Source organism: Prionailurus viverrinus, chromosome C2, assembly GCF_022837055.1.
Source record: "Prionailurus viverrinus isolate Anna chromosome C2, UM_Priviv_1.0, whole genome shotgun sequence".
NCBI lineage: Eukaryota > Metazoa > Chordata > Mammalia > Carnivora > Felidae > Prionailurus > Prionailurus viverrinus.
Window position 1 is genome coordinate 100,964,054 of NC_062569.1, and position 27,517 is coordinate 100,991,570.

General features: G+C 42.1%; 2 protein-coding genes across 7 annotated transcripts in view; both read left to right on the forward strand.

Moving 5' to 3' along the window:
* SLC9C1 (solute carrier family 9 member C1) overlaps window positions 1-3,663 on the forward strand; it is a 107,918-nt gene extending 104,255 nt beyond the window's left edge. For all 5 annotated transcript variants that reach the window (XR_007155435.1, XM_047873933.1, XM_047873934.1 and 2 more), the window contains 2 exons: window positions 343-430; window positions 3,265-3,663. Coding sequence is in view for 4 of the 5 variants with exons in the window: in XM_047873933.1 (XP_047729889.1) it covers window positions 343-408 (66 nt within the window). In the remaining variant the exon portion in view is untranslated. The remainder of the gene's footprint in view (window positions 1-342; window positions 431-3,264) is intronic.
* A 10,581-nt stretch (window positions 3,664-14,244) lies between these two features.
* On the forward strand, window positions 14,245-26,261 carry GCSAM (germinal center associated signaling and motility). Of its 2 annotated transcripts, none has more exons than XM_047873931.1 (5): window positions 14,245-14,401; window positions 21,708-21,752; window positions 22,748-22,794; window positions 24,973-25,001; window positions 25,891-26,261. In XM_047873931.1, the coding sequence occupies exons 1-5, from the start codon at window positions 14,373-14,375 to the stop codon at window positions 26,206-26,208; spliced, it is 468 nt and encodes a 155-aa protein (XP_047729887.1). In that variant the 5' UTR covers window positions 14,245-14,372; the 3' UTR covers window positions 26,209-26,261. The 2 variants fall into 2 exon arrangements, with proteins under 2 accessions (XP_047729887.1, XP_047729888.1); XM_047873932.1 differs by having other exon boundaries at window positions 25,894-26,261.
* Window positions 26,262-27,517: the final 1,256 nt, after the last annotated feature.

The window sequence follows — 27,517 nt, forward strand, 5'->3', positions numbered from 1 at the left end:
CAGCTTGTGTTATTTAGTAAATGCTTTTTCTCCCTGATGTTAGATCCTGGTTATGGGTGTTTCTGGGCCAGTTCCCTTCCTCCTCCCCTAACCCCTCCTCCCACCACACCCTAGAACTGTGGCTATACCTTTACATAATAAAAAGTCCCATGCCCCAAATCCAGCAGCTCCTTACAAAGTGTTCTGGCGTCCAGGATGGAGCACACAGCGCTGCCAATGCCAGAAGTTCTAATTCTCAGTCCCCTGCTCTGTAGACCAGATTTGACATCTGTCCTGCTTTATAAATCTGACTCTTATTAATAGTCTCAGAATTTGACTCCTATCTCCTATCTCCATTTCTAGATTCAAGAATCTACAGGGCTATTGGATAGTATCAAGGAGGAAATGGACGTCTATGAGGTCATCTAGAATAAAACTAAATGAAAATCTGGTAAGCTGACTCAGTTTCCTCAATGTGATCCAGATAATGCCTGTCTCTGGAGATACAGGCTAAAGCCATGTTCGTGTGGCTCTTTTGTGACAGTGTGAATTATATCACTTTCCACTAGCCATTATTTGCAATATGGTCACTTTCCAATAGCCAGTTCATTCTTCTAATGACACTATTTCCAAATTCTAACTTGGAAAATTAACTTTAAAATAAGATTCCTTGATCTAGATTTCTGAAAACTTTATAGACTCATGGCCTCCTCTCTATATTCTACTACTTAATTGTACATGCAAAACTGGCTGCCCCCCAATCCAGGAGGTCATTTTTCAGGCTGCCATGTATGATGGAAGATATAAACAGGTAATTTGTGATGACTTTAATTTTCAAGTTTCTGTTCTAGTTAAGGAAGCAAAACTGATTAGAAGGCAGTTATATAACAACACAAGATACACTGTGGAGAGTGGCAGCTTAAACTCAAAGGAATCCAAAGAGAAACAACTCCTGTTTTACATAAACACAGCCTGTGTTGAGAAGGGAAGAGGATGTTTAGAAAAGGGACACAAGACAGCAAGACGTTTAGGGAGTAGACCAGTCTGGCTGTTGGTTGTTCAAAATGCAGCACCAATGGGGAAACATATATATATATATATATATACACATACATATATACATATATATACATATGTATATATACACACATATATACACATATGTGTGTATATATACATATGTATATATATGTATATATGTATGTGTATATATATATATATATTTCCCCATTATATGTGTGTATATATACATATGTATATATATGTGTGTATATATACATATGTATATATATGTATATATGTATACACATGTATACACATATGTATATATATGTATACATATATACATATTGTGTGTGTGTGTGCGCGCACGTATGCATGCTTTATATGATTCTAATCTACATAAAGCATATCTCTGGGTTAAAAAATGACCTTCAAATAAATCTTTGTATCTTCATTTAAAAACTTCTAATTCTTAGATGCTACTTCCTGTGACAAAGACCGTTTTAAAAATAGATTAAGGGCACCTGGGTGACTCAGTTGGTTGAGTGTCTGACTCTTGATTTTGACTCAGGTCATGATCCCACAGTTGTGGGATCAAACTCCATGTCTGGCTCTGAGCTGAGCCTAGAGCCTATTTGGGATTCTCTCTCTCTTGCACTCTCTACCCCTCCCCCACTAGCGGTTTGCTCCCTCACTCTCTCTCAAAAATAAATATGTGGTTTATATATACAATGGAATACTACTTGGCAATGAGAAAGAATGAAATCATGCCATTCACAGCAACGTGGACCTGGAAGGTATTATGCTGAGTGAAATAAGTCAGCCAGAGAAAGACACATACCATGTTTTCACTCATATGTGGATCTTGAGAAACTTAACGGAAGACCATGGGGGAAGGGAAGGGGAAAAAAAATAGTTACGAATAGAGAGGGAGGGAGGCAAACCACAAGAGACTCTTAAATACGGAGAACAATCTGAGGGTGGATGTGGGAGGTGAGGGACAGGGGAAAATGGATGATGGGCATTGAGGACGGCACTTGTTGGGATGAGCACTGCGTGTTGTATGTCAACCAATTTGACAATAAATTATATTCATGAAAAACTATTTGCAAGAATTATTTGTATTATGATCAATATCTTTACCTGGGAAAAGTATATGCAAAATTATCAGGAAAACACCATGACTCCAATAGGCAAATTTAAGGAAATTTGCCTTCAGGAAATTTTTCTTCAGGAAAAAGACAATACCCAGACTATAGAGAAAATAAGAAGTACGAAATAAAATAATGAAGTATCAACATTTGCTTTTTCAAATTAACAAATTTTATTCCATGGTAACATCTGTTTCCTTTGAAATAGAGTTGATGAAACAGAAATGAAAATAGTTGTTTTCTTATATTTTGCTGGTAGATGAGTAACAGGAATTTGAAACAAAAGTCATAAAAATGTTCATATACTTTGACTCCATGAATTTGCTTTTGGGAACCAATCCAAAGAGAATAATCCAAAGTAGTGAAGTAGACATATGTACAAACTGTCCAGTGCACCAGTATTTCTAATGCCAAAAAATTAAAGAGTCCCAAGTGTCCAATAGTAAGAAAGTATTTAATTTCGCTACAGAACATCCATTAGAGGAAATATATAACCATTAAAAAGATTGGTTGTATACAGTACAATGTAAAATATGAAAAGGAAGACAAACCCATACATACAGCTTTTTTAACATGAAAAGAATCCAGAAGAGATAAACCCAAATGTTTCAATTAGGTGTTAGAAAGGTAAGAGTAGGGATGGGTGTGCTCACTTCTCTTATTTTACATAGTTTTATCGGCCGTGTAATGAACAACATGATTGTAAAACTACTAAGCATTATTCCAATATACATGATCTGAAAGTTGTCACCCTTTACACTTGGCACTGGGGGCGATCCCAGGGCTGTGAGAAGGAGTGGTAACAGCCAGAGCCAAGACTCAGTGTTTCCCACAATGACACATCATGCTCCTGACAGTCCATAAACTGTCCCTGTCCAGTTCAGCAAGTCCCAGTGGCTTCCTGGACTCTGACTCCCAGTTTATACCACACTACCACCACTTTGTGAATCAGGAGTAACTCACATTTCACCCAACGTCCTTCCTCACGTTTAGCAATAATGACCAGGAGGTATTTCCTGCGGGAATGAAACTGACCCTCTAGTATATCCTGTTTGGGGTTGTAAGTCAATGTTGAAAGACTGAAAGTTCTTTTACATGTGTTTTTTTTTTTTCCCCTTCCTACCTCTGTTAGGAATGGTTGACAATACTATTTTGGAAACTGACGCACGTAACGGCGCTGTTGTCACAAGATGCCTCCTGTTTTGAATGTGTTTTGAAACACATTTCCCTGCATCAGAAGAGAGTAAGTTCAAGCTGGATCCTGTGTGGATGATCCTGGTGCCACATGGAAAGATGTATGCACCTTGCAACCGTTCCATCTAAAACATATTTCTTGGAAAATTTTCTTCATTTAAAATATCTATTAATTTAAGTATCTAGAACATCTCAGAAAATCATAGAACAAGTTTTAGTTTTAGAGCCAGAAAATAAGCTTAGGCCACCTAGATAGTTTGCATAATGCTCTTAGAGTAAAAATGGTTTGATTCACTTTGTGAAAAACAGAACGCTATTAAAATGCAGTTTAAATGTTGATCTTAAACCAAGTATTGATTTCTGTCATTCATTGTACTTCACTTATTTGGGGAGCGCTCAGTGAATTAAAATAGTAAAGAATGGAAACTGATTTAGACTTACACAATGTAACTCAGTCCTAAATGAAACTTGCAGTGTCCATTTTGTTCATCGTTTCACTACAACAACGAGCCCGATGCCTGGCATCCTTTTAAAAAATAATCCCAACCAGTTAAGAGCTGTTGCATGCTTTCTATATGCTAGGTGTTTAACCAATGCTTATGTAATCCTCACAACAAGCATTACAAAAAATAATTTGTAAATTATTTCCAATTTACAAATGTGTAAACTGAAAGGGTGAGTGTAATTTGCCAAAAATCTCACAGATTTGAAAATGAGCCCGTGATTAGATCTTATACCACATGTGCCTCCAGTACAGTACATCCTAAATAAATATCTGAAGAATTAATAAGCATTTACATCTATGTCTTCAGGACCATGCTTCTACCTGGGGTTGGAAACCTGAATGCTAAATACTGTCTTCTACAGCTGGTGGTAGACACATTTTCAGAGGCCAAGAGTAAAGACTCCATTCATAAAACGTCCTTGCAGAGAAGACAGTTTGGTTTGTTTCTGTTGGGAAAGTCAAATCAAACTACTATCATTTCTCTATAAAACTGAACTCAACAGCTTTTTTTCCCCCCAATGATAGTTAACTAGCAGCTCCGATAGTGTTTGAAGGAACCCTGTTAATGAGTGCCCTTCTTCTGCTGAGTGTTGAACCAAATGAAACTTAAAAGAAAAGATTAAGGCCGTTAGAGACTAAACCACACACACACACACACACACACACACACACACACACACATGCATACACCTTCATTAGTGATGGAACTGACATGAAGAACATGGTTGCCTTCTGACCCCCAAAACTGGTGGATTGACCATTGTAGGTAGATATCATTAAGCTTACTGCCTAGCTGAGAACAATAGAAAATGTAAGATTCGTAAGGTCAAATTCATTCTCAAATCAGAAAGAAGGGGCTGGACAAAGAACGTCGAGATTCTGCTTCCAGATCCATCAACCTGATAAGCCACTCCACCTCAGCAGAATGAATGAGATGGTGACAGGCCATGAGTGTCAGGGCAACAGAGAGTAAAGCCCTCCATCCTGAACAAGACGCCAGGTGGGGAAGGAGCTCTCCAGCAGTAGAAGCTTGTCACAGCAAGCTCAGTAAGCCCCGGACTCTCAGGCAATCCTCACAGAAACTGTAGGAAGTGGGTTCTATCATTGCCTCATTTTACAGAGAAAATAATGGAACTTAGGGAATTCAGGCAAATTACTCAGTCATACAGATGTAATGACACTGGGCCTTAAATCCTGCAAGCACATTCAGTATAATTTGTGACACTTTTTAAATTCCCTAGACTTTATCTTGGCTATCTGAGCCGTTGGAGAAGAGGAAAAAACCCTGAACAAGGCACTGAGATATGAAATAATCCCAGGGCCATGGATGACAGATACCCACTCCCTATCAACAGGATATTTGTGTCTGTGTGCCCAGGACTGTCCCCTCATCTGAAAGAACGCAATACACAGACTTTGACCTGAGAAGGGTGCTTAAAGTTCACTTCCATTTGACTCTTCAGAGGAAACCCACTTATTTGCTTACAAAGCCCAGAACGTCTGCTTTTAACTTTCTTAGATAAAAGGCTTTCCTTGGTCCTTTGGTTCTTGGATTTTTTTAATTTAGTGTTTAACGTTCACAGTGCTGAAACCTAGTTTGTCATTTTTTCCCCCAGACACTTCATTTTAATCTTCTGTGTTCTATATTAGTGTTACTAATGAGAAACAGGAAACTTTGCAAATGAACATTCTTCCCAAGGGTTGTTTGTGGCTCAAACAGTGACAGGGAAGTGCTATACCATCCACCTGTCATTAGATTTATAAGAGCCCTTTCAGTAAGCTGGACAAATTCCCATTTTGTCGCCAAATGGTCCTCTTACCATCAAAAATTACCCTCTGTGTTACGGTTCCTGGCAAGTCAGTGGAGCTATATGAGAATATCCCAGCCCCAAAGTTCACTTAGGGAGGTACTGAAACTCCTGTTTCAAACCAAATGCACATTAATGGGGAATACCAGCGACAAATAGCCACAATTTCAAATACATAACTAACTCTCCGACATTAGCCAGGACTCCTAATCAGCTCATACTCTGCACCACAAAGTAAGCAGTTGGAAAATTATCCTAAGGAATACCTCTCAATACTATCACACCATGCAGCCTTGACTCTCCCTTTAAGACCTTTGGGAAGGAAGCAGACCAGGGAAATCTTAGCTAAGCTGTTAGATTCCTGACTCTACAAGAATTCCTAAGTTAACCAGGTCTTTTCCTAGCATACAATGATCCATAAGGGTTTTCCTTACAGATAAATATCTCTCCCAGCTCCCTCCTCTAACCACAAGAGTCTACAAAGGAGTAGGCTAGAGCTAGATCTATCGCATCCAATTCTTTGAGACTGAAGAAGCTTAAAGAATCACTCTTCACTGAAAGGTCTCTAACCTGCCTTGGCAGTTGAACCAGCCAGGCGTTTGAAAGCTACCCAGGAACTGGGAAGCACAACACACTCCAAATACCTGGCATGTTTCAGTCTTTCCAGACACATCGGAATGATACAGACCAGAATTCAAAGCCAAGTTCCTCTTTTCACAAGTACTAATTGAATAGGACAGTGAATAGATAAGGTCCACAATCTTTTTTTTGGACTTCTTTCCAGCTCTCTTGTTTATTATGGGGTGTCCTTGAGCCAGCCACTTTAATGTGGGAAACAAAGGCAGAAGGAAATGGCAGATATAATTACATTTCCTTAGAACCTGCAGCCCGTTGACAAATACTTGAGGCAGGCAGAGTATCACATTTCTCCAGGAACTCCCTACTGTCTTAATGTTAATGCTTTGCTAGAGGGGAAAACAACCTTCACTTGATAATAGCTAGGCCTCCAGGATCCTGTGAGTCTTCTTTAGCATATGAAAATCCCTTTGGGAAAGCTTTCTTTTGACATTATCTCCCCCAACTCCCAAGTATATCAGTCTATCCATCCTGTACTGGGGCAGCTCTTTCTGCCTATGAGTCCTTTTCCCGCGCTTTACTAAAATCACCTTTTTGCACCAAAGACATCTCAGGAATTCTTTCTTGGCCATCGGCTCTAGACCCCACTGATGAGGGAACATAAGGCAAGCTGAGGGCAAAACACAAGCTAGTACATCCTGCCCACTCCCCGCCCCCCCCCAGGGGAGATACATGTAATATTCCTCAGCACTTCTGGCTACCCAAGAACAAAGGAAATCTCAGAAAACAAATGGTTAAACTGATGAGTGTCCATCAGTTTGCAAATACCTTAGTACAATTTAAAAAAAAAAGGCAATCTTATCAATAGCCTAAAGTCCAGGAACTCCCTACTGTCTTAATGTTAGTGCTTTGCTATAAAGAAAAACAACCTTAGCTTGACAATGGCTAGGCCTCCAGTAATCTCTGAGTCTTCTTTAGCATATGGAAATCCCTTTAAGAAATTTCTTCTTGACTTTACCTCCCCAACTCCACTGTATATAACTAGTCACTCTTCATAACCCCAGTACAGCTTTTTCTGCCCACAGGTCCTGTCCCCTTGCTTTTAATAAAATCACCTTTTTGCACCAATGATGTCTTCAAGAATTCTTTCTTGGTCGTCGGCTCCAAACCCCTATCACCCCAGAACTTCATCACCACCACCACTCCAAAAACCCCATTAACTTTCTTCTATGAGCCTGGGTGTTCTCATCTATAAAATAGAGGAAATAGTATTTACTCATAGAATGCTCGCATGAGCAAATGAGAAGTTATATCTAAAAACATTTAAGTTTTATTTATTTATTTTGAGAGAGAGAGAGGAGGAGGAGGAGGGGCAGAGAGAGAGGAATCCTAAACAGGCTCCAACACCGTCAGTGCAGAGCTCCATGTGGAGCTCGATCTCACCAACCACAAGATCATGACCTGAGCCAAAATCAAGAGCCAGGCGTTTAACCAACTGAGCCACCCAGATGCTTCTATATTTAAAAACATATAACACGGTGCATGGATCATAGGAAGCTCTCAACAAATAGCTATTTTTATTATATTAGCCTATGATCTTGAGACACAACAAAACAGTCTTTGCATGGGTCACCAATTGTCTACAGTAATGCCAAAGGATAGAAGAGTAAATTTGAAGATTTCAACTCAACTTTCCTCTGATTTCACCATCATCTGCTTAACAAGACCCAGGCTTTTATTTCCAACTCAATTCCTGTAGTTCTCATGTAGTAGGCACTGGGGTCAGAACGGAGAAGGATAAAGAGAATGATCTGATTCTAAGTTTCGTTATTTTGGCTTCTTTTTGTGGGATGTGGGCTGCTCTACTTTCATTTGTGAAGTGGGGGTAGATTATTTAGTCCAGAGTCGTTTTCATTGCAATAAATGTGTGTATTATAAATGTCCCGCTCTTTCCTGCTACCTCACACAACCATAGGAAATTTTTGCCAGCGTGGCTAACACGTTCACTCAGCTCAACTTCTCCATCTAGTGGCCCGAGTAAAAGTGAAACTGAAAAGTTGAGTGATTCCCAGCAATGGCAGATTGATTTCCAGCCCTCATCCCTGTGACGTTGACTGCACTCAAGGAAGCCTTTGTTCTACATTGGAATGAATCTAGCAACCCATGGGGCAATGTCCAGCCTGTTTGCTCAAACCGCTCTACCCCAAATCTGGGATATCTTAATTCATACTGATGAGTCAGTAATAGTCTTACTCACTGGCTAAACGTCCTGGGCCATTTTGTCTTCGTGATGCTGAAAATTTCTGGTTCCCTGCTGCTGACCTCTAGGCAGTGTGAAAGATACAGAAACCATTGAGGAGAGGGACTTTTAGATTGCATTGAATTTTTTTTCATTGTTTCCTGAAGGTAATGGGGAAGAGAAAGGTTAATTCTAAGTTATAACAATGTGTCAAGACTACTTCATATCCTCTCTCTCTCTCTCTCTCTCTCACAAACACCCACCACTTTTTTCATACACGGAATGGCAGACCGTTGGCTGTTATCCCAGATTTCCTATACATAAAAAAGAAGGCTTTAGACAACTTGGAAGATATGTCCTAAAATTTATTGTAGTTTTCCAGCCTGGACAAGGAAGTGGTTTTGACAGAAGAGAATGGGAGAAACAGATTAGTGCAGCTCTAGATTTCTTTGACTTGTATTCAGTGGACACTGCTAATTTTTAATATATGCTTTGTTAAGAATTTTCTTTCTTAGGGGCACCTGGGTGGCTCAGTCTGTTAAGCGCCTGACTCTTGGTTTCCACTCAGGTTATGATCTGGCTGTTCTGTGAGTTTGAACCCCATGTCAGGCTCTGCGTTGGCAGCATGGAGCTTGCTTCAGCTTCTCTCTCTCCCTCTCTCTGTTCCCCACCGCCCCCCCCCCCACATCTGCGCTGTCTTCAACTTTAAAAAAAAAGACTTGGGGCGCCTGGGTGGCGCAGTGGGTTAAGCGTCCGACCTCAGCCAGGTCACTATCTCGCGGTCCGTGAGTTCGAGCCCCGCGTCAGGCTCTGGGCTGATGGCTCAGAGCCTGGAGCCTGTTTCCGATTCTGTGTCTCCCTCTCTCTCTGCCCCTCCCCTGTTCATGCTCTGTCTCTCTCTGTCCCAAAAATAAATAAACGTTGAAAAAAAAGATTAAAAAAAAAAATAAATAAATAAATAAAAGACTTTTCTTTCTTCATCGTTTCATTTAATTTACTGAGGACAGCATTTCCTGAATTTCAGATATTTCCAAGGTAAGAAAATCTGCCACCTAACATCTTTCCTAGAGTTGATTACCTGAAGGTTAATGATAATTTGAATGGAGGTACTGTTAGAGAAATACAGTGAAAAACAAAATCCCCTGCTGTCCCAGAAAATCTTTCTACAAAAGTAGAAAGTTTCATTATTGAATAAGCACTAAACTGGGATGTGAGGCAAACCACAGGTAATTCACTAAGGAGACTGCAAAAACAGAAGAATCTTGCCCTTTTATGGAACCAAGCAGATACAATCCATTGTATACATTTTCTCAAGACTAACAATGACTAGTCCTCAAACAAGAGAATTAACTGTACCACTTGCCACACATAATCCATCCTAAATTACTTTGGTAATGTATTTGCCAAATGTCCTTCAAAGAGAACACTTCCTCTTTTTAACTGGAAGTAGGCTTGCAATTTGGAGCCAGGTGCCCACTTAATTTCTGTGGCTATTCCCCAGGGGGAAACTGGGAGATTGCGTGTATATTCCTTGCTGATTACATTTCAAAGAGATAGCCTGCAGATCCTGATGGAAACATTCCTTAGCTGTTTACTCAGCCTTTCCAGAATTTATGTGCCTTTCAAATACATTAAGAACTTAAAAGTTTTCTAATGTAAAAGCTCTAAAAAGGGGGAGGGGGGGCGGAGAATGTCTGCCCCCTCATTTTTAATGGAGAGAATTAGGCTTTTTTTTTTTTTTAAAGCCGGAATGGCCATATTTTTTTTTTTCAACATTTATTTATTTTTGGGACAGAGAGAGACAGAGCATGAACGGGGGAGGGGCAGAGAGAGAGGGAGACACAGAATCAGAGACAGGCTCCAGGCTCTGAGCCATCAGCCCAGAGCCTGACAGGGGGCTCGAACTCAACTGACCGCGAGATCGTGACCTGGCTGAAGTCGGACGCTTAACCGACTGCGCCACCCAGGCGCCCCTAGGCTTATTTTTTAATTTGTATTTGCCCGTATAGTACTAAGATGTTGGAAATAATCATGTATTTTGCTTTGTGCATCAAGCCCCCCTAGATTGGCATTGCTCTCCTTTCGCTTACAGACCCTCCTCACTTCAGAATGTTTTCTCCTCCTAGGCAAGGATTATTGTCTTTCTTCCAGTTGATAGTAATGCCATCCTGGAAATGCTCCACGGAGTCCCACTGAAGCCTGGGGAGCAGCTACAAGGGCACGGTGATGTGCGGTGGATCTGGTGTCACACAACTAGTCCCCTCCTTGTGCTGCTCCTGACTATTGCAAGTGTGACCTCTGCATTACCAAGGATGAGCAATAAAGCATTTTGCTTTATTTCATTTCAAGGAGCTCCACGAGGGCAAGCCTGTATCTGCTTTGCTGGACATTGAACCCGCCTAGCATAGGTGCTTAACACACACTTGTTGAAAAAATGAAGAAACAAATGAGTGCCCAAGCTGGAACCGACCATCAAATATAAGCATAATACCAAATATCCAAGTTCATTTCTCTCTTTTTTTAACCTCTTGATTTTTTCTATTGAGACATAACTTACATACAGTAAAATGCACCCTTTTTGGTATAGAGCTATTTTAATTATGAGAAATGCATGCACTCTGTTGCCACCACCACAAGACACAGAAGAACAACAGAAAAATTCCCTCCTACCCCTTGAAGGTCAATCCCTCCCCCACCCCTTGCTCCTGGCCACTGCTGAAGTGTTTTCTGTCCCTACCATTTTGCCTTGTGCTGAATGTCATTAAAGGTAGGCTTTAAGTCTGGCTTCTCTCACTTCACATAACACACTCAAGATTCATTCGTGTTGTTGTATAGATTTGTAGGCTATTCCTTTTTATTGCTGGGCAGTATTGGATGGTTGTGACAATGTTTGTCTCGCCATTCACCCCTTGAGGATCATTTGGGTTATTTCCAGGGTTTGAGGGGGCAATTCTGAGTAAAGCCGCTATAAACATTTGCAAACACGTTCTTAGAAATCTTATTTTTTATTTCACTTAGGTTACTGCCTATGAGTGGGATTGCTAGGCTGTATAATGCTGCTATGCTTATGTTTATAAGAAAGTACCATGCTGTTTTCCAAAAAAGTTGAATCATTTGGCATTCCCATCAGCAATACGTGAGACCTCTCAAAGCCCTGCATCCCTTGTCAGCACTTGGTATTATCAATTTTTCTGGGTTTTTTTCAAAGGTAGAAATTCTAATAGGTGTTAGCAAGAAAACCACAGACCCAAAATGTCATTACCTGAGTAATTACCAAGTCACCAGAGACTTAATACCTAACTGCAGGTTCAACCTCCTCCAGAAATGTACATCTTAACTGGTAAATCAGGAATTTTCTGACCAACATCAGTGAAGTAATCTCTCACTCGGGCCCTCTTTATCCCCGAAAAAATGAGATAATCCACCTAATGAGACTCCCTGTCTTCCCCCTAAGGGATAGTGATCTTGCCTGAAACACTTCCTTCTTCTCTTTTGCTAATAACGTGCCTGCCCCACCCTCCTTCTATAAAAACCTTCCATTTTGCACAGCTTCTCAGAGCGTCTCTCTACTCTCTGGATGGGATTCTGCCCAATTTATGAATCGCTTATAAAGGCAATTAAATCTTCAGACTCACTTGTTTGAGCCTCTTTTTTTTTTTTTTTTAAGTTTATGTATTTTGAGAGAGAGAGAGAGCAGGGGAGGGGCAGAGAGAGGGAGAGGGAGACAAAGAATCCGAAGCAGTGTTAGTGGGGAGCACTGTTAGCACAGAGGCCAACACGGGGCTCAAACTCACAAACCATGAGATCATGACCTGAGCCAAAAATCAAGACTGCTAACCGACTGAGCCTCCCAGGTGCCCCAATTGACTTCCGTTTTTTAACATAAGTGTGTAAAAGTACCGCGTTGTGGTTTGATTTACAGTTCCCTAGTGACTATGGTATTGAGCATTTTTTCATGTATGTATTTGCCATCTGTGTATTTTCTTTGGTGAAATGTCTGTTCAAGTATTTTGGCCATTTCGTTACTGGGTGTTTGTTTTCTTAGTGAATTTTGAGAGTTCTGTGTATGTTCTGGATAAACTCTTTTTATCAGATATATGTTTTGTTAATATTTTCTATTGGTCCATGGGGTGACTTAGTTTGTTTTAAACTTTTCTTGCTTTAAAACAAAGTTCCCTTTGATTTTTTTTTCCAAGACTACAAAGTGGTTTAATAAATTTAGGAATCTGAAGTGAAAAATTCCCATGGCCTGACCGTAACTGCAGACAGGGCTTCCACAGGGCTCAGTGCTCTCATTGACCAATGGCTTCTGGTGAAGGCCAGTAGCCCAATTCCTTCAGAAGAATTTATCCTCGATTCTGACTGGCCTAAGAATTAAATTGACATGAGACAAATTAACGGGAGAAAAACAAAATTGAACAACATGTATATCTCCCATATACAAGGGAGAGACCCAGAGAAACTAAGTAACTTCCCCAAATGACTGGAGCCATAACCTTAAATACCATTTTCAGATAAAAACAAAAGAAAATGTTGGGGTAGAGAGTCCAAGCAGGAGGAAAATGCACAGTAAACTAGGGTAATGCTGCTATGCAGATTTAATTGCCTTCTGCCTTAGTAACAGTTTCTGGAGATTTAGCCTCCCCCCCCCTCCCCCTCCCACCTCCCCCACCCCCCCCCCACCACCTGACACCCTTACACCTGGAGATTTCCCTTGTAAATGTAAATGTCTGTTGCAGTTGGGTAATTTCCACTTGATTTTCAGAGCTTGTTTTATGTCTGAAGTTTCTTTTTAAGTTTATTTATTTGGAGGGGGGGAGCAAGACACAGAGAGAAGAGAGAGAGAGAGAGGGAAACCCAAGCAGACTCCAAGCTGTCAGCACAGAGCCCGATGTAGGACTTGAACTTACAAACTGCAAGACCATGACCTGAGCTGAAATCAAGAGTCAGGTGCTTCACTGACTGAGCCACCCAGGTGTCCCTGTGTCTGAAGCTTCTTAAAAATAACTGATGTGATTTTGGAGTTGCAGGGGGTGTGGGTCCAGAGCCAACAGCCAAGAAAGGATTCTTAAGACGTCTTTGGTGCAAAAAGGTGATTTTGTTAAAATGCGGGGGGAAAGACCCATGGGCAGGAAGATCTGCCCCAGGATTGTGAGGAGGGACTGATTATATACTTTGGAGCTGGGGAAGGTAAAGGCAAGGGGAAGTTTCCAAAGGATTTTCGTATGCTGAAGAAGACTCAAGGGATACTGGAGGCCTCACCTTTGTCAGCCAAGCTAAGGTTGTTTTTCCCTCTAGCAAAACCTTAACATTAAGGCGGTAGGAGTTCCTGGAGAAATATGATCCTCTGCCTGCCTCAAGTGTTTGTCGATGGGCTGCAGGTTCTAAGGAAACTTAAATTTATCTGCATATCCTTTTGCCTTTGTTTCCCATGTCATAACCAGCTTAAAATAGCTAATATGCCAGGGGTGCCTGGGTGGTGTAAGCATCGGACTTGGTTTCGGCTCAGGCCATGATCTCTCGGTTTGTAAGTCTGAGTCCCCCACCATGCTCTGGACCAAGAGCCTCCGTGGGATTCTCTCTCTGCCTCTCCCCTGCTCATGCTCTCTCCCATTCTCTCACAATGAATAAATAAACTTTGGGGGGAAAAATAATCAACACACCGAAGAGGCGTACCTTAGGGTGGCATAATTTGCTCACCTTTGCCATCTCTGACATTTTAGGAAGTTGTTCATGTGTGCGCCTCAGACTCTCCTCCTCCTGGGGTCCTCCTCCCTGCTGCAGGGAGGAACACTTCTCATTTCAGCTCTCAGCTCTCTGCACTGGTGGCCGAGCTCCACAGCAGCCTGTAAGTCAGGGAGCTGCCCTCGCTAGAGCTGCAGGTTGGCTGAGGGGAAGTCACCAGGAGACCTGAGAAAATGGGGAACTCTATGCTGAGGAAAAACAGGTGAGTCCAGACTCCCCAAGGGAAAGCAGGAGAGATGGGGCAGAGGAACGCAGCCAGAAAGAGAAAAAGAGGTTTTTGGGTGAGGGGAGGGAACTGGGTAAAGAACTGAGAAACATGAAGCGCCTCTAGGTGTCAGACACTAAGTTCAATTCCTTATGGGTTTGGCCTTCTCCCCAGAATCAGTGCGAGCAGCTGGTGGAGAACAGCTGAAAGGCAGAAGGACTTTATCAAGGGAAGTCAGGGCAGTCAACCATGACTTCAGAAATGGAACGACTTTCTGAGGGCTGGGAGGGGATGTTCTCCTGAGCTCTCAACACCTGCAGGGAGCTCAAAGACACCACTATTTTTTTTTTTTAAATTTACATCCAAGATAGTTAGCATATAGTGCAACAATGATTTCAGGAGTAGATTCCTTATTGCCCCTTACCCATTTAGCCCATCCCCCCTCCCACAGCCCCTCCAGTAACCCTCAGTTTGTTCTCCATATTTATGAGTGTCTCTTCTGTTTTGTCCCCCTCCCTGTTTTTATATTATTTTTCTTTCCCTTCCCTTATGTTCATCTGTTTTGTCTCTTAAATTCCTCATACGAGTGAAGTCATACGATTTATGTCTTTCTCTGACTGACTAATTTCGCTTAGCATAATACCCTCCAGTTCCATCCACATAGTTGCAAATGGCAAGATTTCATTCTTTTTGATTGCCGATTAATACTCCATTGTATATATCTACCACATCTTCTTCATCTATTCATCCATCGATGGACATTTGGGCTCTTTCCACACTTTGGCTATTGATAGTGCTGCTATAATATGGGGATGCATGTGTCCCTTTGAAACAGCACACCTGTATCCCTTGGATAAATGCCTAGTAGTGCAATTGCTGGGTTGTAGGGTAGTTCTATTTTTAGGTTTTTGAGGAACCTCCATACTTTTTTCCAGAGTGGCAGCACCAATTTGCATTCCCACCAGCAGTGCAAAAGTGTTCCTCTTTCTCTGCATCCTGGCCAACATCTGTCGTTGCCTGAGTTGTTAATGTTAGCCATTCTGACAGGTGTGAGGTGGTATCTCATTGTGTTTTTAATTTGTTTTCCCCTGATGATGAGTGATGTTGAGCATTTTTTTCATGTGTCGGTTGGCCATTTGGATCTCTTCTTTGGAGAAATGTCTATTTATGTCTTTTGCCCATTTCTTCACTGGATTCTTTGTTTTTTTGATTGTTGAGTTTGAGAAGTTCTTTATAGATTTTGGATACTAACCCTTTATCTGATATGTCATTTGCAAATATCTTCTCCCATTCCATTGGCTGCCTTTTAGTTTTGCTGATTGTTTCCTTCTCTGTGCAGAAGTTTTTTATTTTGATGAGATCCCAGTAGTTCATTTTTGCTTTTGTTTCCCTTGCCTCTGGAGATGTGTTGAATAAGAAGTTGCTGCAGCCAAGATCAAAAAGATTTTTGCCGCTTTCTCCTCGAGGATTTTGATGGCTTCCTGTCCTACATTTAGGTCTTTCATCCATTTTGAGTTTATTTTTGTGTCTGGTGTAAGAAAATGGCCTGGGTTCATTTATCTACATGTCACTGTCCAGTTTTCCCAACACCACTTGCTGAAGAGACTGTCTTTATTCCATTGGATATTCTTTCCTGCTTTGTCAAAGATTAGTTGGCCATACGTTTATGGGTCCATTTCTGGATTCTTTATTCTGTTCTATTGATCTGAACATCTATTTTTGTGCCAGGACCATACTGTCTTGATGATTACAGCTTTGTAATAGAGCTTGAAGTCTGGGATTATGATGCCTCCCTCTTTGGTTTTCTTTTTCAATATTGCTTTGGCTATTCGGGGTCTTTTCTGGTTCCATACACATTTTAGGATTATTTATTCTAGTTCTGTGAAGAATGCTGGTGTTATTTTGATAGGTATGGTCTGCTTTGTTTTATTGCTAATACAAGCTATTTGTACTTTGAAGAAATTAGCCCTTTTCTCTTATTACAAAAAATATTTTTTCTGTATATTTCATGCCATGCAGATATTTTATGTTTGCTTACTATTTTTTTAAATGTTTATTTGAGAGAGAAAGCATAGGGGGGAGGGGCAAAGAGAGAGGGAGACAGAGGATCTGAAGCAGGCTCTGTGCTGACATCACAGAGCCCAATGTGGGGCTCAAACTCACCAACCATGAGATCAGGACCTTAGGCAAAGTCAGATGTTTAACTGACTGAGCCACCAGGCACACCTGTTTGCTTACTATTTCTTAAACATAACTGAATTAAATCTAAAAATCTCCTTGTTTTCTACCAATTTATGCTTAAAATTCTTTCCCCTTCTTAAGACAAATCCACAGTATAATTTTTTGTTTGTTTTATTGCTTTACATGCAGCCCCATACATTCACTATATGGTGTCAAATACACACACACACACACACACACACACACACACATTTTTTTCCCAAGTAGTTAATCAGTTGCCTCAGCATCTTCATTTCCATGCTAATTTAAAATATCTCCCTTAGAGGTGTACGGGTGGCTCAGTCAGTTAAGAATCCAGGAGTCTTGATTTAGGCTCAGGTCATGATCTCATGGTTCACAGGGTAGAGCCCTATGTTGGGATTTTGTCTCTCACTTTCTGCGCATCCATTCACCCCGTCTTAAAATCAAAAATCTTAAAAAAATAAAAATAAATAAAATGTCTCCCTTAATATAATTTTTTAAAGTCTTATATTTATATTTACTGGGATGTGATTTTCAACTTCACCATCCAATCAGCACACCCTCATCATGGTTTTCCAGACCAGATTTGTTACAAAAGCCATGGAAATCCCACCCCCACCCTCACTGAGCAGAGTGAGAGAACCTAGTTCTCTATGAGAGGAGCTCAGAGTCTTACTGACTGGTGGTCCTCAGACAAGTTGCTTAACATTTTCAACCTTAGTTTTCTCATTGGTTAAAAAAAAATAGAATCATTATATCTACCTCATGGATTTAGTCTGAGATTAAATGAAATATATACAATGCATGTGTTACATACATGTAGTAAGTGTGTGTTTGTGTGTGTGTGTGTGTGTGTGGAGAGAGAGAGGTTGAGAGAAAGTAATAAACAAACATAAGTAGTATTTTTTAGTTTCTTTTTCTCTATACTCTCAATTCTCCACAAATGGAAAAAAATGGTTATACAGAAGAAACCTAACCCAAACAATGAATAGATTTTTCTTTATTTAATCCTTTTTTCTCCTCTTGTCCCCTGTTCTCTGCTTTGGTGCTGTAAAAGATGATTTACATGAGACAAAGCCAGTACCCTTCCCCATCCCTGTATACAGTCCTGAATGTTGTGCCCAGCAGATAGACTTCTCTATATACTGATACTCTCATGGTCACCATAAGGAATCCTGGCCATGTGGGAACAAATGATTTAGGACTGGTTGTGTATGGAGGTTGTTGGTGGGCTATTGCCATGGCAATGGAGAAAACATCAAATAAAAGGCTGTCATGTACATTGAGGAGGGGCTGTGAACAGATCTGAGGGCAACAAGCAGCAGCTGAGGCGATTCTGGGGCTACACACAAATGGCGGTTGGAAAACTTGTGAATTGAAGTGGGAAGCCTGGAAAGGAAGTACTTAGCTCATTCCTGATAGATTGGGTTTTAGGGGGCAACAGAATACTCATAAGATACCCTGGTCTGGAAAATCATACCTTCAAACAGAGAACATCCAGGTGAGAACAAATCCAAGAAACCTCCCGGCCTTTGCCCATGAAGAGTGAAGTCTGTCAGGTCCTGAACTTCACATACTCCACACGGAGCACCTTACTTAGACCCAGCATCAGTCGTAATAACAGTAAATGTGAAGACAAGACAAAAACACTTTGAATCTTTGGAGAGGAGATGTACTAGGAACCTAGTGTGATCCCCAGCAACTAGAAATAAGATCGCTATTTCCTGCTGTCTCTGTTCGTTTAACTCAAGTCCCTTTGTGCTCAAGCTCCATCCTGGCCATTCCATTTGAAGCTCAAAGTTTCTATTTCTGAGGTGACCACATCTCCCACATCATCACGATTGTTGAAAGGTTAGTGGAGAGAGACACTTGCAATTATCCTGATGCTGTTAAACCAAGACTCTTCTGACTACTCCCTTTGAGTGTCAGGCAATCACTCAAATATGAAACTAGTGTCTCGGGGTCCAAGAATCCCAAAGGGTGGCAAAACCAGTTGTTTTGTGGCCTATAGAGTTATCTGCACTTTTCCTATGGTTTCAGGAGAAGCTTTTGAAAGAATATCAGTTAAAAAGCTACCACTGAGCCAAAGCTTCTGTTAGGAGTTAGACGCCCAAAGATTCCCCCCGCCCCCAGCAGCATACATTTCTTCAGTGCAAGCTCAGGGTCACATATTTGGGGGATATCATTGGACATATGTTAAAGCACACAGTCCAAAGAATTAAACAGACCAGAAGGGCCATGGCCATTACAACAAGGGAGAGACTGGGTGGACCAGGGGGCCAGAGAAGTTTTGTGTAAGAGACAGGAGCCTGGAATTGCTGGCACATAGCCTGGTGTCATAGAGACCCATCTGGCCTCCTTCAGGGAGGTTCTCTGAACCCATCCCAGACCAAAGCATCCAAGCCGAAGGGCAAGAATATGTTACAGAAAAGTTGAGTGGGGGAAATAACCAGTTTAAAAATAACTTTTGCCCGCATTTAACTTTATTTAACCCTTACAATTCCATGAGGTAAGCAGGGGAAGTATCTTCATTTTACCGACGAAGAAACTGGCTCAAGGTTTCCAGAGACACTGACTGAGTAACTCAAACTTGAGTGTCTTTTCTCATCTTCCAAATCTGCTCCGTGAACCAGATTTCTTAGCAATTGGTGAGATTCCTTGGTTTCCTTCTAGCGTTTCTTTAGCCACAGAAACAGGAGATATAAACAAATGGCCGAAAGTAGCCCAAAGGGGAGGAATCACTACAGCCAACGCCTTTCAGCCCCCAAATTCTGATGGTACATAGACCCGAGGGGTTGTCAGAACACTCAGCCGTGGTGACGCCCACAGCTTCTCCTCTCCTGCCCTTTCCAAGGGAACTCCTTGGGAAGATCACTAGGGATGATATCTCTGAGTGACATGTTACACTTTACACAGTGTTACTGGTACATGCAGTACTTTATAAAGGACCCTCACATTTAACTATGTAGGTAGCTGACTATGACTCAAATTCAGAAAGATGCCCAGAATGATACTTAGACTTCAGGGTGGGTATCTGACCACCAAAAGATCCTGGGCCTTTCTGCCATAAAATAGATCACAAGTCCTGTTGATTTACCTATGCCTTGAATCAAGGAGGTAGATTTGAGGATCTGAGCCAGTTAGAGATGCTCTGTTCTTGGCTACTCATTCCTTTATGAAATACTTATGGAAAATAGATTTACTGTGTGCTCCATACTGTGGCATGTGCTGGCAAATAAATATGGTCCCCAGCTCTATGACACTAATGTTCTAGTGTAGGATGTCAACAAATGAACTGTTAAATAACAAAATTTAACCAAGTAAATTTGAAAACCTAGTCGTCTTTATTAAACAATTCATTAGTCAGGCAACACTTCATCTAGCAAGTTGAGAGGCTCTCCAAGGAATTACACAAAATGGAAGGTTTTTATAGAAGAAGGATGGGAATTAGGACCACCTGGGTGGCTCAGTCAGTTAAGTGACTGACTCTTGATTTCGACTCGGGTCATGATCTCACGGTTTGTGGGATCGAGACCTGAGTCAGGCTCTGTGCTGACCACGTGGAGCCAGCTTAGGATTTTCTCTTTCCCTCTCTCTTTCTCTCAAATAAATTAGTAGTAAATATTTAAAAAGAATAATAAAGTGAAGAAAACTAAATTTTTAAAAAGTTATTAGCGGGGTACCTTGGTGGCTCAGTTGGTTAAGCTTTTGACTTCATCTCAGGTCATGATCTCCTGGTTTGCAAGTTTAAGCCCCGAGTCAGGCTCTCTGCTGTCATCATGGAACCTGCTTCAGATCCTCTTCCCCCTCTCTCTCTACTCCTTCCCCTCTCACGCTCTATCTCTCTCAAAATAAATATAATAATAAAACATTTTTAAAAAGTTATTAGCAAAAGAAAAGAACTATTTCTCGGGGTGCCTGAGTGGCTCAGCTGGTTAAGCATCCAACTTTTGATTTTGATTTTGATCAGCTCATGATGGAGCCTCATGTGGGCCTCTGCCCTGGGCATTGAGCCTGCCTAAGATTCTCTCTCCCTCTCCCTTCATCCCTCCCTCTCCCCTGCCTTAAGCATGTTCTTTCTCTCTACCTCTAAAAAAAAAAAAAAAAAAAAAAAGAATTATTCCAGGCGAGGCCACTTTCTAAGGGGAAAAACAACGTGTCTTTATCAGGCAGATTATCTCACTTTTTGGGGGGGATGGAGAGGGCCCAAGTGACAGGCTCATTGGCATAGATTAAAGAACTCCTGGCTGACGGGTTAAGACTACATTTCTGGAGGAGGTTGAAACTGCAATTAAATTATTTATTAAAGGGCACCTGTGTGGCTCAGTCATTAAGCATCTGACTTTGGCTCAGGTCATGATCTCACAGTCTGTGAGTTCAAGTCCCACATCCGGTGAGCCCAAGACCCACTTTGAGTAAAACACGATCTCCACTTCGAGTGAGCCCAATTTCTCTCCCTCTCTCTCTCCCCACTCTCCTCTCTCTCTCTCCTTCTTCCCCTCCTGGGATTCTTTCTCTCTCTGCCCCTCAATCAATTGTGCCCCCCCCCCAAGAAAAATTATGTATTAAGCACCAGTTTGAGAACTCAGTCTAAGTGACACCATTTTGGGCCTGTGTTGTTTTGAGGTTTTTTTTTTTTTTTTCAAAAGAACAATTATAATATGTTATAAATCAGAGAAATTCAGAGTGCTGTAGAACTCTATATAAATATTACATAACCTATACCTGAAAGAAATCTCTAAAATGTCCATGTACTTATACCTTGATTTCCTAGAGATAACTCACGTGTCCTTCATCACAAGAGTCCAAGCAAATCATTAAAATCAGTCATGAGCAAGCCCTTTCCCTTTGCTGGGAATACAGCCGAAAGTCCCTTCCCTGATTAGGAGTTGATAAGCATCATCTTCATATTTCAAAAGGTCAGTTAATGTCCTGGAAGGAAGGAGTCATTCTAGCATGCTAAATGTGTCCAAGTCATCTACAATAAATACTGTCTTGGGGTAAGAAAAAAAGGTTTTTCACAGAAATGGCAAAAGGGAAGAGAGTCACCTAACAAAGCTGCAGAAACCAACATTGTGATTTATGTCATCTGTTATTTTAGATGCTGGGACTGCTACATTGCTGAAGGTTGTCTCTGCCTTCCGTGGTGAGTGGAGAATTATTTCATGAGTTATTTCCCTAAGTGTGGTTTCAATGTGGTATTTGCTTTAAATCACCTGTAACTGCCCACTGTCTGTGGCCACAGTGGAAGCCTGTCACTACCCGGACACAGTCATCGGAGAGTCAGTCAGGGAAGTGACAATTTGAGTTTGGTGAGAAACAGGAACAATAGTCTTGATAAGCGCTCCTCAAACAGGAAAGCCTCAGAAGCAAAAATTAAACTGGCTACAATGCAGAGAAAGACCCTTGAATCCCACTGCTAGCCCCAGAATCCCCATGTACAGAAGCATACATTTCTGTCCCTTACAGCCAGGGTGGTCATATAATTCATCCCCTGCACTGAGAAAGCTTTGAGAGTGAAAGAGACCCTAAAAATAGTTTAGGGTCCCTAAATGACTGATAAGGACGTTAACTAGGCCATCTAAGCAAAGCAGAACACACTCATGCTCCTTGGAGTATATGTCATCATCTCTGGAGATGATAAGGAGCATCCATTACATTTATACTGTGTTTTTCTAGGGTGGGGGCGTCATCTCTACAGAGCAGTTACCTCTGTGTTCATATGGGAGCTGTTTGTTTGCTTGTTTGCTTGGAGATCACAGACTGAGCTTGGGGTTGGGACTGGAAATAACCTTGGCTCCTTATCTCACATGATATAAAAGAAATTGAGATTTTGTTAGAAGAAAACATCCTCCAAATAGTTACCTATAACATCATCATGGTTCTCCATTTATAAACCAATTCCACCTCAGCCTTAGAAAAAAGAGAAGAGAGGAGAAAGACACACACACACAAAGGTGTAGATTTCTCCTTGATCTTATCCTTCCTTTTTCTTTTTTATCTATCTTCGTTTGCCTCTATGCTGAAGGGGGTATACCTTTAACAAATGAAAGACTCAAAGATAAGGTTTTAGAGTTGAGTGTAATTTCCTTGGAGAGTTGCTGAACACTGAACCAATTTTCTTTCCTTTTCTTTTTTCAGGAAAAAAACACACGGTTTTGAAGCAAAGCCGGATTCCGATAAGGAGAGTAAGTCATTGCTTTCTCTTTCCTACTTTTGATAGACTTACATTTCCAACTGCCCTTTCTCCATGCTTCCAAAGCTCCCTGGGAATTATTTCCAGTGTAATACCTTCCACATGGGTCTGAGTCATTTGTCCAGTTGCTGGTCTCTGTCTCCACTAGACTGTGAGCTCATTGAATCAGGAGCTGGTAACTCCATATCTCCCTGAGGTCTGGAAGCTGAAGGGGTTAACTGGGAACAATAACTGGAGAGCTAGAGGTGCCAGATGCTTCCAAGAGACTGCAAGGAGGCCAGTGCGGGCACAGAGAGCACTCAGGAGGGGCACAGCCTTGTGGTTAAGCTTAGGACTGGGGCTTTTGTCTTGAGAACCTCAGGACTATTTTAAAGAAGGGTGGGTGTGATAGTGTTAGCCTTAAAAGACATCGCCTGGGTGGCTGTGCAGAGAACTAATTGTGTTAGGGAGTGGCAAGAACAGATGCTGGAAGATCACTTAGGAGGTGAGGCAACGGTCTCTGGAGACAGAACAGGACTGAAGCCAAGAAGAAGGAATTCGAGAAGGAGAGGGTAGCGAATAGCATCACGTGTGAGAAAGAGAGAAAGCGTAGGCATGAGGACAGGCCACTGGATTTCTAAAGAAGAAAACTGAAGGAGTTTTGACTTTGCCTTCCTGGGTTGAAAGAGCGGAGCCTAATTCATTCACTCTGAGTCTTATCAACTAGTTTTGTAAAGTATGAAAAAGGAATAATATGGCCCTCCCATCCCTAGCGTCACCAGGGGAATCATGGGTTCCTGGAAACCCCAATCTCCATCAGAGCCAAACCCGGTAGAAATAAGACCTCTAATGCCAAAACTTGCAGGCTTTTCTTTCTTTTTTTTTTAAATTTTTTTTATGTTTACTTTTTTATTTTTGAGAGAGAGAGAGAGATAGAGAGAGAGAGAGAGAGAGAGAGAATCCGAAGCAGGCTCCAGGCTCTGAGTTGTTAGCACAGAGCCTGACGCGGGGCTCGAACCCATGAACCCTGAGATCATGACCTGAGCTGAAGTCGGACGCTCAACTGACTGAACCACACAGGCGCCCCACAGAGACTTTTTTTGTAGTGATAATCAGGGACGTCCTAGATGGCCATGGGAATTTATGGAGATAGGAGCATCCGGGATGTCAGTCCTGAGGAAATGCAAATCCATAATAATAAATCAAGTGGCCTGCAAGGGCTTACCCACCTTCTGTGTAGGATGACACCATGCAGCTTCCGTGGGAAAGCTCACGTTTGCTGATCGAGCTGATGTGTTTGTGAAGGGGGGAGCAAGTCCATTTGCCTCTTTACTGAGGGGCCAGAGCCAGTTGGTTTTAAATAAACTGGTTTTTGATAAACTGGCCTGCTTTTGTTTGTATCTGCTAGCAAATTCAGGAATGGGAAGGTTCAATTTAAGAGTTTGCTTCTGAAGGGGCACATGGGTGGCTCTCTTCGTTGAGCATCCAACTCTTGATTTCAGCTCAGGTCATGATGCCTCGGTCGTGGAATCAAGCCCAAATCAAGCCCCAAGTCAAGCCTTGAGTAGGGTCCCTATGTAGGCATAGAACCTGCTTAAGATTCTCTGTCTCCCTCTGCCCTCTCCCCCACTCATGCTCTTTCTCTGCCTCTTCAAATAAAAAAAAGAAAGAAAAAAAAAAGAAAGAAAGAAAGAGAGAGAGAGTTTCCTTCTGTCAAGCTTTTCTTGAGCACGAGCCCCCGCATGATGGCCATCCCCTCACCTGCGTAGACACCACAGCCCTCCTTTGCATTGTGGATCCTCTGAGGCCCTGGTCTGTCCCCTACGCTAGCCTGTGAGCCCCTTGAGGACAGGAAATGTTTCTGATTTTTCTTTGTCTCCACAGTACCTGGTACAGGGCGGGTCTGCGATGAATTTTGTATGAGGGACGGAGGGAATTGTGATTTCCTTTCCAATTCCCCACCGAATGTGTTTCCCTCCATGCAGCTTCTCAGCCCCAGCACGGCTCTGCTGTATCTTGTTTAGATAGTGCCGTCACTCCCCACGGGTGTGCTGCAGATCAGGATAGCCTGATGGGCTATCATGTGGCTCTCTGGCTGCTTATATCCGGGTGTTTGCCCCGCCACTCCCCATCCTCTGTCCTCAAATCTCCCCATGACCTGAAATTCATTGAGTGTATTTTCTTTCTCCAGATACAGAAATGTCATCTGCTCCCATCCAGGTAATGCAAACATCTCTGAACCTTTTTCTGAGATGATGACGGAAATGCGGACACCCCGGATGGCAGAAGTTGGCCTCCAAGACCCCTTCAAAGCTCAATATGAAAGAAAAACTTTAGGTGCCAATGCTTGCTAGCCCAGGACCCTGTACGGGGCCCGAGGGCAGCAGCAGCCGCCACCACTGTTGTTATACGTCTTATTGAAAGGAACTAATATATACGGAGTCCTTTGTTGGCACCAGTGTGCTGAGGGCTTTGCCTGTAGTGTCCACGTAACTGTTACAGCAACCCTCTAAGATTGACACTATGATTTCCTCTGTTTTACAAATGAGAAAACTGAGAGTTTGAGTGATATTCTCCCAAAGCCAGACAACTGACAAGAGGGGCAAAGACATGATTCAAAACCAAGCCTCCGTCCCAGATCCAGGCTCTCCCTCTTAGATTTGCTGCTTTGCTTTTTATCTTCTGAGATGCCGCTGACTAGGAACCTCTCTTGAGTGGTTTCCCTTTTTAATAATGCCAAAGTCTCTAGAATGAGTGGTTAAATATCATAACCCAGCCAAGTGAAGGTATCCTCAGATTGTTCTGTTATGTATGAATAGGCTGCCTTCAGGGCCTGAGATTTGGGAATTACACGGAGTGGTCAGGGGTCACTCTGGAACATGGAGCAGAGAAGACATGCCTGGGTAGGCCGAATACTCCAGAAAGCATGAGCTCTCTGGTGGCCTGGGCTAGGGGTTGGAGTGGGGACAGCCATTTAGGAAAAACATCTAAGAGGTGGAGGGAGATGGTCATGGAAGACAGACTTTGCCCAAGGTCAGGTCTGGGTTGAGCCTAGAGTATAAAGGGAATGGCAAGAAACCCACTGTTGATGAGGCTCTTCTTTCACCAGCAGGATAATGCTGACCAGAGCTCCTTAGAAGATCTCTCCTACACCCTCATCAATCACAGCGTCCTCGGAAGAAGGTCATCAGGGATCTCTGGGGCATACTATGAGAACATTTCCCCCAACACCAAGAGACCCAGGGAGTTCTTGAGAAGAACCGAGACGTCATATGCACTTCTCCATGTGCCTTCCTCCCCAAGGCATTTGCCCTCCCCAGAAGATGAATATGAACTTCTCACTCCTGGTAAAATCTCCTTCCACTCCCTGCGTCAGCCACATCCACCTATGTTACCTTCTGAGATTCGGGTTTCTTGTTTAAAATGAAATAGACCAGAACTTGTCTAATTACCAGTAAATAAAAGCTGGGGGTACAGAGATCTGGTTGAAGCAGGCATGGGGCACAGAGCCCTTAAGGGGCACACGCACGGGCACACACACACACACACACACACGCCACCCCTTTCTACAGGGATCTCTGCAGAATGTGGTTTACAAACCACAGGGATCCTTAGATCCTACTCAATATTCATCCTACAAAGACCAACCACTTATCCTAAACACCACTCTTTGAGAAGGGAGTGGCCATCTTTGATTCCAAATGGCTTTGGGAATTGGCTGCTTTGCTCAGTGGTGGGAGGGGCTTCTTGGTCTTCTACAGCTGGGAGCATCACAAAGAGTCTGCTCCTGTGTCCAGGTTCTTCTCATAAAATGTCTACATAATTACCTCCTGAAGTCACAAGGAAGCATTACCCATCATACTAAGCATGCCAGGGGGGTCTACTCATTCCACACGTGGGCCCAACTCTTCACCTGGAGCCTTCAGGGGGCAGGGGGAGGAGGGGGAGGCTGGGTGCGTTCCTCTCACTCCATACCACTCAGCGATGGTCTTTGCATAGTGTCCTTTGACTTGTTGGCCCTCATGGCTTTGTCGGTTACATGGGTTGAATCAGTAAGTTCTAGGCCAGGTTTTTATATAATTTTTAGTATAATTTTAATCCATATTTTAAACCTTGTATTTCTCCCTAGAAATATCTTAATAAGAAAATCATAGCATTAGAGCATGGTAGAGTAGAAAGACCTATGGAGACACTCTAATGCCACCATCCCTTTTTTGCTCAGAGAGGATAAGTAGGCCAATGCAACTTTGCAAGTTACTGACAGAACTTTATCCAGAGCCTGATTTCCTGGCTCCCGATTCCACACTCTTCCAACATACTACATAGAAGAGCCTCTATTTAACTGTATGGTGTATATGTGGATTAATTCATGTCATGTATAAAATAATAATAAAATGTCTACATGGGAAAAATAACACCCCCACCACACACACATACCCCTTCCCCAATGAGCCTTTCTCTGTATGTTCTGATTATTTTTCCTAATTTTTTTCTCATTGTTCCTAGAATTCTGTCTACTCCCTAAAACAGGGGTCAGTACACTGTGGCCCACAGGCCAAACCTGACCTAGTGCCTTTTTTTTTTAAATAAGTAAATTGTTATTGGAACACGGCCATGCTTATACATGTTCATACTGTCTATGGCTGCTCAAACACAGAAGACTTGAGTCGTTGTTGACACACACTGAGGTCCTGCAAAGCCAAAAATATTTATTTTTTTGCCCTGTTCAGGAAAAA

Excerpts from the sequence above, each read along its gene's own strand:
- GCSAM (XM_047873931.1), top strand. The coding sequence starts at position 14,373 with ATGGGGAACTCTATGCTGAGGAAAAACAG. Across the intron at positions 14,402-21,707 it reads TCTATGCTGAGGAAAAACAG|ATGCTGGGACTGCTACATTG; the intron begins GTGAGTCCAGAC and ends CTGTTATTTTAG. Across the intron at positions 21,753-22,747 it reads GGTTGTCTCTGCCTTCCGTG|GAAAAAAACACACGGTTTTG; the intron begins GTGAGTGGAGAA and ends TTCTTTTTTCAG.